Here is a 10,569-nt window from a genome sequence, read left to right on the forward strand (position 1 = left end):
TTAATTATCACATTCAGTACTTGTGCTGACATTGCCATCCGAACTTTCATGTGTCACCCATAATATTATTCAATTGAAATAAAAATTTTGAGAGTATGTTTCGAAACAATTTTTAATTTACTTATAATATAGTATAAAATAGAAATTTTCCTTACCAGAGAAATTATAGCCAGGTATTGCTGGCTGGCCAACAATATGCATGGACCTAATAAATCCATGGCGATATCATTTCATTTGAATTCTGTAGTTGTCTCTAATTAACAATAACAAATTCTTCTGTAAATTATTATTACAACAAACGACAAGAGTCACGTAAAATCGAATCAAAGATCACAAGAATATAATTATTTGATGAAGGCAATCAAAACAACTTCAAGGCTTCAATCAATATTAATAACATACATGTGAACTATGCTCCAATTTAGACAATATAATAGAAGATTTATAAATGAATTAACACTAAATAAAATCATATTATATGGAATTTTAATTTAAACAATGTATATTATTTAAATAATATAATTTATCAACACTTAACATTTTTTGCTATAGAATCTTAATAGAATCATTTAATCACGGGAGTTCTAAAATCATTAACACTAAATTAATAAAATTTTGAAACAATTAAGAAATTTTACTTAACTAATTACTAATTAACACTTTTAATTAATTGACTTTAAGGTTCATTACTGCAAACTGTAGTATGTTTTAATAATAGGTGCTAAATAATGTGTTCCATACCTATATACTATACCATATAATTAACAAACTATTAAGATTTTTATTTAAATGTTAAACTAAATGTAATAAAAACCTATAAGTAAATAAACATATTTTTTGATCAATATACACAATATATTACCCAATGGCTTTCTTAAATAAATTAGCATAAATAAATCAAATACCACTCTTAATTTACTACAACGAACTTATAACAAAACCATACCATCCCAAAGCATACCATAATACACCATGACATGCAATATCACGCTATGCAATACTACGTCAATTAATACCAAACCTTACAATACCACACCATATAATACCGCATCATGGAATACCACACTAGATAATACCACGTAATGCAATAACATATCATGTAATGCCACGTAATGCAATACCACGCTATGTAATGCCTTACCTTATCCTCAACTCATCCCCACAAGGTCACAAAATAACATAAAAATCCACATCTTAACATACAACACAACACCATTTTGTATAAATGACCAAAATGTGTGTCCCAATTGCACATCTACTCCTCTTGACATCGCCCAAATGCACACTGAAATTTTAGGTCTATATATTTAGGGCCTCGGTCGCATTGAGATGTACGAATCCTTAGACTGGACTTAGTTGAGTTTTAACACGCTCACACACCCTAACACCCTCATACTTTGTCAAGCTCTTACTATATATATCCTCATTTTATATATCCTCAATAATGTATCAATTAAATATAATTATACATATATATAAATATCCTATATATGACCCCAATTTTGTAAGTTTAGTTATGTGTCAATGTACTTACTTCCTGGTTAGTTTGAACTACAAAACAAGAATACCAATTCATATTACACCATATGTACATTAGAATCCGATACCAAAACATTCCATTTAATATAGTGTCATAGGAGTGTAAAATACGTATGTCTTCTAATCCTTTCTATAAGAGACATGATGACGTATTATTGGTACTCCACATAGAAAGTAATTATACCTAATCTAAGAATCTAACTTCTTTTGACTTCTTGCAGTCTAAGCCCTTTTTATTATTTTAATAACAGTTCGGTCTCATTTCTTCTTCCTCTTTAACATCGAACATTTTTATAGAGGGGTTTACTACAGAAATTGTGAATTAATTTTATTTATTTTTAATGCTGTTAAAAAACACTTTTAATTTTTGTTTTCTATTATTATGTTGAGGCTAGTTGAGTCTGTGCACTTGAGCACTTTTATTCTCTATTAACAGCGAGGGTTCTTCATAACCCCTCGTTACACTTTGACCGGATTATTGTTTATCACTTCATCAAACTAAGCAATAATTGACCTCAGATCTGCATAACTCCCCGAGGAGCCGGTCACCGTTCTGAGATTCGATAATGAGAAGTGCTTTTGGATAGCACTTTATCATTAGCTAAGCTAAGTTGAGCAGCAAATGCATGTGTATGTACAGTGAAGTATTGTTTTAAATTTATTTTCTTAGAATACGTTTAATTAAAACTCACAAATATCTACAATATTGTTTCTCGCCGTTTATGAACTTATTGAACTAATACATATACTAGCAAACGAGAATATTAAAAAGATTATTTCTGTGAAAGGTGAAGGATTCACATCATCATTTGAAAACGCATGTGCTCGAATAATATGTTTATCTTTTAGAATACTACTAAATTTTTTTAATATTTATTTAATAATTATTTATTTTAATTTTATTTATTATTATTTATTATTATTATTAAATTATTTATTTATTTTATTTAATAATTATTTAATAATTTTTAATAATTTTTTAATAATTTTTAAAGCTCTAAAGTAAAAGTAAGTATTAATACGGGTTTATTGACGGGTCACTGTAGATTGAATAATCACCTATCGAAGTTAGGAGTTTAATCCAACTCAGACTGCAAATATTGTAAAGAAGAGAGAGAAACTGCATACCATGTGCTTGGAGAGTGCCCGGCACTGATGCACAAGCGAAAGAATCACCTAGGAGGATATTTCATAGTGCTTGGAGAGTGCCCGGCACTGATGCACAAGCGGAAGAAACACCTAGGAGAGTATTTCATGGATCATAAAGATTCAAAACTAGGAAAGGTAGGCTCTATATTGTCTTTCATTAAAGAAATCGGACTTGGAGAAACACTCTAACCAGAGTAAGGGGCACAATAGATCTTTTAAGTCACAGTGTACAATCCCTTCTTTTAATAATAAATAATAAATAAAGTAGAAGTAAATTGCCTCACGTCTGCCTATTACACTGCGTTGACTAAACATATTAGGAAATTATTTTCTGAAGGATCTTAGCTAGCTCCAAGACCTTCCTTAAAGAAGCATTTTAGGTCTTAACTAGTATTCAAAGTAGTTTTTAAACTTCTGAGTTTTTATATTCTAACAAATTAGACCAAAAGGCTTAATTGTATCCCTAGGAACTTCGACACAATTAACTTGATCTAAGAGGGAGGTACTACCAAAAATGTTGAGATACATTGACCTATAAAGAACTCCATGTGTGATGCTGAATTGTGGGTATTTGATTTTTTTTTTTTTTTGATAATTAATTAAATTTTAATTACATTAAAAACAAACTATAAATATTGAAAGTATGCTGTTTCATTTTAAGTACTAACATTGTTATCATAATTTACATTGTAAATCATTTAATAACTTACAAATAAGAAATGCATTAATAATGCCTTCAAGTACCTAAACAAATTCTGTGTTTACTAATGAACTCAACCATTTTACATATTAATTAAGAGAGAATTATTTAACTTCATTACACAATCGTGTAAAAACAAAATCCGCACAAGAGCAGTTTTAGCCGGTAATGCAAACCGAACTCACAACACTGGGATTTTTTCTATTCAAGCAAACAACTGTGACGCTGTGGCTTCTAAGAGGCCAGCTTAAGACTATCACAACATCCATGACATAGAAGATTGTGACGTATTTATGCCTGCTTCCAAGTACACAAACAATTCAAAACAAAAACAAACTCATAAATCGGAGTTGTACTTTTTTTTTACTGAATTATTGCAAAACCTAAACAAAACCGGTAAGAGATAAAAAGATACTCTCGTGAATGTGAGTAAAGTTTTTCCCCGATCTAATATAAGAGGAAGAGAGGAAGATGAAGAAGAAAGTGCGCTAAGCCAGCTAACCTCGTTTGCTTCAAAATTATAAACGTGAGTTCAAGTTGAGCTCGACGCACCTCACGTGAGCTATCAGTGAGATACTTTTTGATTCAGATAAAATAATTTATGCAATTTTTGTTTGTTTATTATTCTTAATATATTGTCATATGTTTATATTGTTTTTGTCTTTGTTTTTGTTTTTGTTTTTATATATAATTCTTTGAATTTCATTTTAATTTGTGTAAATTATTTATTATATGCGAGACAGAATGACGTAAAATAATCTGAGTTTAGTATGGCGCTTCAATGCAAAGTAGAAGATTTTTGTTAATTACAAATACAAAACTTTATACTTAATTAAATTTAATTAAATTCAAAATATTTTCAAGCAAAGTTGATCAATTAAAAAATGTTTTACTACAGTTAAGTACTTTTTGACTCAGATTGTTTTTAAAAATGATGAGATTTTTTCAACTCTGAATTCATCAGAACTCGATTGATTGCTGATCTAAAATAATATATCTAATATAGGTGATAAAAATACGACGAACTTTAAATTTGGAATTTCACAAAGGGAGTATAAAATCATTTAAAGATATAGATTCAGATGAAACGTTTTCCATATATGGAAAGCCAGTGGTACCTATTTTTATTTTGCAGATTTCAGAATGATGTTGGAAACAACTTCGATAGAAAAGGAGAAGAGAATGTATGCTAACCCTAATGAATTCGTATGCAACAAATCAAAAACCGTCCAGCATTATATGAACATAGGTATGACTTTACAGCAGGTAGTTGGAGTCAGCTTCTATTGTGTGATATCTATAGTCCAATACATGGTAAAAATAAAGCTAACAGTGAATTTTGATAACGTCAATTTGAGAGATAAAGAAAAAATTAACTCTTAGTGATTAGCCATAAAAAAAGTCATTAACCGAGCAATGAATAAGAAGAGGACAGCGATAGCATTGACGCTAACAACTTGGCACTGTAACAATACTTCATATTTATATTTATTCATATATATTATTTAGACATAATTATTAAGTATTGATATAAACAACGCAATTTTTCAAGTATAAATAGTCCTAATTATTTTTTTATGTTTTTCTTTTATATAAGCCTAACAAAATGTCCGGTTCTTCCAGAGTTGCCATCAAAAGTAGAGTTTATTTTATGTTGTTCTTTTGCTATATGCTTATAAAACACAATACTTTGTATTACAATATTCGTAAGTTTCGTTTATACTATCGCAAATAACTCTACAAATAAGCAGCTAATTATAGCTATCATGTTTTATACAAACTCCAAACAAAAATATGCTAATAATGTCCGAAAACTGTTAGTGTAAACATAGTCTGTTTATGTTTAGATTGGAAACTCACTTAAGTAAAAACAATAACAATTCACAGCTTATTATTTTAAAATAATAATAGAATAAAAATATTTTTCATTTAAATAAATTAAATTTAAATAATGTCCGAAAACTGTTAATGTAAACATAGTCTGTTTAGGTTTAGATTGGAAACTCACTTAAGCAAAAACAATAACAATTCATAGCTTATTATTTTAAAATAATAATTATAATAGAATAAAAATATTTTTCATTTTAATAAATTAAATTTAAATAATGTCCGAAAACTGTTAGTGTAAACATAGTCTGTTTAGGTTTAGATTGGAAACTCACTTAAGCAAAAACAATAACAATTTATAGCTTATTATTTCATAATAATAATAATAATAGAATAAAAATATTTTTCATTTAAATAAATTAAATTTAAATTATTTATGACTTACCAAACTAATATTGCTTAAAAATTTACTGAATCCACTCTGCCGAATTCAGAGTTTACGGTATAATCTTCAACTTCTCGAGTTGGCAGTTTAATAATAAAATATAACGAAATGGCGTTTTAAATAGCCGCATATATGCCATAGGCAGCAATTTTAGAGAGTTGTCCTTAGGCGATAAGTATGTGGCGGTCTCCCGTAGAAGAAATCTAAAATACTGAAATAGCTCAAAGTTTTTATCAAATTTAAAAATTTTTTAAAAAAATTTATCAAATTTTTTTTTATTGATATTTATTAAATTAATTTTAATTATTTAAATCCTATGTACTTACTGTAGCTATCTATATATATATAGTCTATTTTTAGTTTTACTGAATGAAAATCGTTTTATTATCCTTGTAGATTAATGTATTTAAACCGCACGTGCGTCTATTTTCATAATTTCAAATTAAAATAATTATTTATCTAATTGAATTGATTTTATAAAATGTAAAATTTTTAAGTATATAAATACTCTCACTAATTATACGTGGTTAATTTACTTTGAAATATTTCACAAAAATACTATATAAATACATAGACACGTATTTTTAAGGAAAAGTGCCCGGTTTGGGAAATTGCAATTACGTGGCTCACTGTCTCGCTCTCTCCTTCGCGTTTAATTAAACTCCATTAATCCGGTGCCAAGTTCAAATTTTTCACGGTAATTATTTTTAATTTTTTATCGATGTATCACCACTTAAATTCAACTTGCACGGGTTATTATTTAATTAAAGAAATTTATTAATTAATTACAAATTGTCAAGTTATTTTTATTTCATCAACAATTCAAATCTCTTAGTGACTTCCGCTTTCTCTTTTTTTTTTCTTTTGTAGATGAGAAAATATTTTTCTCTATTTTTAAATAACGGATATTGCTAATATTTTAAAACAATATTTTCTCTTATTATTATTTTTTTTTTGTTTTTGTAATTGGAATGAAACTGTCTTTTCGTAGTAGTTGCACTTATTATTACACTTAACTTTTCGCAAATTAAAAAACAATAACAATTGCATATATTTTGAAATATTTTCATATATTTTATTTTTGCCCTTTACTTCCTTATTGCGTTTGTAAGAGGAAAATAAATACCAAAAATTAATTCAACAAATTCAATTGTATAATTGTATAACGCAAAATATAAAAACAACAATAAACAATTAAAACTAAAACGAAATTGAAAAATTCAGTTGAGCCAAAAACATCGCAACACCGAATAGCACGGACACAAACCACAAATAGCAACAAATTTATTACAATTTTGTATACACACAAATTTGACAGTCAGCTGGCAAACGTTTTCATCGCCAACATAGAACACAACAAATAGAAGCAGAAGAAGAAAAAATCTGGGAAAATTTTATTTATAAAAAAGTTGATAGCAATTTCAATTGAAAAAATAAGATGAGTTTGCCGGTAATTATTGCGGGCATACAAAGCACTGCAGGCGCTGTGCCAGTGCGAAATGAGAAAGGTTATTACGAAATGCGCGCAAGTTCAAGTGCAGTGCCAACGCTAATTTACATTCTATTTATGTTTTAGGTGAGATTTCTATGCAAAAAGTAAAAGTGCAGCGGTACGTATCAGGCAAGCGTCCAGATTATGCACGAAATGATTCTAGCAGCGATGAGAGTGACTTGGAAGACTTCATCGATCATCGGAAGCGCACAACTGCAGCAATTGCACAGCAGGAGCGTCGCTTAAGGCGTGAAGAGGAAATTGCACTTCAGCGGGCAGCCGATGAAGATGACGATGCTGAATTTGATGATCCACGTTTAAGGCGACTACGTGCGCGTCCCGTAGAACAAGATGATGTAGAGCTGGAACGGAAAGATCGTCATCGACATGTACATGAGCCAGAATTTGTTGAAACAGAATCAGAGGAAAGCGAGAATGAACCCAACCGCACTATTGAAGCATCGACAAATAAAATCACATTAGCTTCAGAGTCTGACTCTGATTCAGAATTAAGTGAAACTGAATTGGAGAAGAGACGTATGAAACTACGTCAACGCATGTTGCAGCAACAAAAAGAAGAAGAGGTGAACTATTTTGCTTAAATAAAATAAAAAAAAACAAAAAAAAAATTTAATAATCTAACTATATTTCAGATTTTACAAAAAGAAGAAGAAAACAAATCAGAATCATCAGATAGCGAGAGTTCAGATTATGAGGAGGAAACTGAAAGTGAGGAAGACAATGAACCACGTCTAAAACCACTTTTTGTACGTAAACGCGACAGAGCTACAATACAGGAGAAGGAACGTGAGGCACAGAAACAAAAACAACTCGAAACTGAAACTAAGAAATCTGCTAAGGAAAGACGCAGACATACCCTACGTATGGTCGAAGATAGTGTCAAAAAGGATTTGGAAAAGGTGAAAGTAAGTGCAAATTTGGTAATAAGCATTGGTTGCTTCTAGAGCATATCCTGCTCATACACTTAAAGGATGTTTTGTTAGGAATTTATTTAAAACTAAAGTACTATGATTGAGGCTAAGTTGAGTTGAACCGGTTTTCATCAAATTGTAAAGTTGATGTGTCTGGCCCATAGGTGGAAGTCATAAAAAAAATTGTATTTTATTAAATAGCCAATATGCTTTACTAATGAATACACGCAGTGTGGCTAATAGAAAATTTTTATATACTTTATGAATTTAGGAATAGATGGCTACTAGTCTATATTATTCATTTTTTACGTCCATTTTGACGAAAGAATCTAAATTCTTAAACCATTCTTTTCAATAAAGGGTTTTTAGTATTCGAAGAGTAGTAAAATTGTAACAACAACATTTTATTATTATTTTTTAATTAATTGAATTTTCGACTGACTATACAGCTGTTTTGTGTATTACCAAATTTAAAATGCTTTAATAATAGAATTTTAAATAAATTGCGGATGATGAGCAGGAAGCCTAGCTTTTAACTTATATTCTTTGAAATATATTTGTCCAAATATTTTGATTCCGGACAGTAAAAATTCAATATCGTATTCAATGGATTTATGTATATAATTTTATTTTAGCCTGACACCGCAGAGGCCAGAATCGATGATGTATGCACTGATGATGAGAATGATGAAGTGGAGTATGAAGCCTGGAAATTGCGTGAATTGAAACGCATGAAACGTGATCGCGAAGAAAGAGAAAAGTATGAATTGTGGAAGAAATTATTTATTTCAAATTAAATACCATTTTTTTTAGTGCCGAACGTGACAAGCTTGAAATTGACCGTTTGCGTAACCTAACTGAGGAAGAACGTCGACAGGAAATGCGCACAAATCCAAAATTAATCACTAACAAAGCCAGCAAAGGCAAATATAAGTTCTTACAGAAATATTATCATCGTGGTGCCTTCTACCTGGACGAGGAAGAAGATGTACTTAAACGTGATTTCGCACAAGCTACACTGGAAGATCACTTTGACAAGACAATTTTGCCTAAAGTGATGCAGGTTAAGAATTTTGGACGTTGCGGACGTACCAAATATACGCATTTAGTAGATCAGGACACAACCAAATTTGATTCTCCCTGGTATGCCGAGACAACAAATAATATTAAATTCCATAATGAAAAAGCTGGTGGCATGAAGCAGCACTTTGATAGGCCATCGCTGTCAAAACGTAAGAAAATGGAATAATTAATACATTGCCTAACTGATACATTTATTTGGTTAAGTATAAATACTCCTAACTTTTCACTATATTAACATTTACATACATATATATATTACTTATAAATATAATTCCTTTTCGTATGAATAAATTTTAATTTCAATTTATTAAAATATTTGTTTTTATTCAAAATATCATGCCAAGATATTCCCTCGCAACCGGATGCGACTTGAAATATTGCTTGAACTTACAAGCATACTTATTTCGTTCCTCTCTCTCCTTCAATTCGTCAAAGGTCTTGGCGAGATACACGTAAATATCCAAAACTTTTGCATGTGCCTCCAGTTTCTTAAACTGTTCAATTGCGTTCTCCAACATCGGTATGGATTTCAGAAGACCTATAATCTTCATACCCTTGCTATCTGCTGCTGCCACCAAGCACTTAACAAATATAAAATCAGTCTTGGCGCGATCATAGATGCCGCCATTAATACAGATGATTTCCATGCAATTCTTAATTGCTTGGAAAGCTTTCTGTATCAAACCCATTCTAAGCAGCACTTGCGCTAGCACCATATCAACCATTGCATGTTCATACTCCAGATACGCCGAGGCAGCTAACACCGAGGCACGCATAAGCAGTTCTATAGTTTGTGATGACATGCAATCCACTGAGATGGCCTTCAGGACCAGCACACGTACGTTTGTTAAAATGTCCAAATTACTCGTTTCCAGCAGTTTGTGCAGTAGGCGGCGTGCCACATTAAAATAACGTTTTGCCACCAATACAGTGGCGCGCTGCAGATTGCCGTCATTTTTGTCCAGCAAATAAAGTTGACAGCAAGCTTTTAGTGCTTCCTGCCAACGACAACGATAGATGCATTGCTGTATTTTTATATGGCATTCACTAATCATCCATTGAGCTGCGTGCGGATAGCGTGGAAAACGTTTGCGCGCATTATGCAACACCACAGCACTTAAGTGGTGTTCTCCTTGTATGTTCAACCAAAGTGCCAGGCTTGATAGAACCTTACAGACACTCTCCGAATTACTCACATCACCAAATACCCAGGTTTTCTTTAAGTTGAGCAGCAACTGCGCATACATAGCAGACATTTCGTAGCGTCCATATAGACACCAAAGTGCTGAACGCAGTGCCAACGAATCGGAAACATGTTCCAAAATGTAATTTTTACTATTAAGTTCATCACTCTTCAAGAGTAGTTCGAAGAGATCCAGAGGCATGTAACCACACTGTGCTC

The 10,569-nt window shown here is 31.0% G+C and overlaps 2 protein-coding genes across 2 annotated transcripts; one reads left to right on the top strand and one right to left on the bottom strand.

Moving 5' to 3' along the window:
* The first annotated feature begins 6,859 nt into the window (after positions 1-6,859).
* Positions 6,860-9,350, top strand: LOC119670532 (microfibrillar-associated protein 1-like). Its single transcript, XM_038080828.1, has 5 exons — positions 6,860-7,168; positions 7,237-7,736; positions 7,806-8,078; positions 8,720-8,844; positions 8,898-9,350. Exons 1-5 carry the CDS (start codon positions 7,099-7,101, stop codon positions 9,331-9,333), a joined length of 1,404 nt encoding a protein of 467 aa, XP_037936756.1. The 5' UTR covers positions 6,860-7,098; the 3' UTR covers positions 9,334-9,350.
* Positions 9,351-9,473: 123 nt separating this feature from the next.
* LOC119682046 lies at positions 9,474-10,552 on the bottom strand. The gene has a single exon (XM_038095390.1). The coding sequence runs from the start codon at positions 10,550-10,552 to the stop codon at positions 9,494-9,496; it is 1,059 nt and encodes a 352-aa protein (XP_037951318.1). The 3' UTR covers positions 9,474-9,493.
* Positions 10,553-10,569: the final 17 nt, after the last annotated feature.

The sequence above is a fragment of the Teleopsis dalmanni genome, chromosome 1 (assembly GCF_002237135.1).
Source record: "Teleopsis dalmanni isolate 2A chromosome 1, ASM223713v2, whole genome shotgun sequence".
Taxonomy (NCBI): Eukaryota; Metazoa; Arthropoda; class Insecta; order Diptera; family Diopsidae; genus Teleopsis; species Teleopsis dalmanni.

Excerpts from the sequence above, each read along its gene's own strand:
- LOC119670532 (XM_038080828.1), top strand. The coding sequence starts at position 7,099 with ATGAGTTTGCCGGTAATTATTGCGGGCATACAAAGCACTGCAGGCGCT. Across the intron at positions 7,737-7,805 it reads AGCAACAAAAAGAAGAAGAG|ATTTTACAAAAAGAAGAAGA; the intron begins GTGAACTATTTT and ends ACTATATTTCAG. Across the intron at positions 8,079-8,719 it reads AGGATTTGGAAAAGGTGAAA|CCTGACACCGCAGAGGCCAG; the intron begins GTAAGTGCAAAT and ends ATTTTATTTTAG.
- LOC119682046 (XM_038095390.1), bottom strand. The coding sequence starts at position 10,552 with ATGCCTCTGGATCTCTTCGAACTACTCTTGAAGAGTGATGAACTTAAT.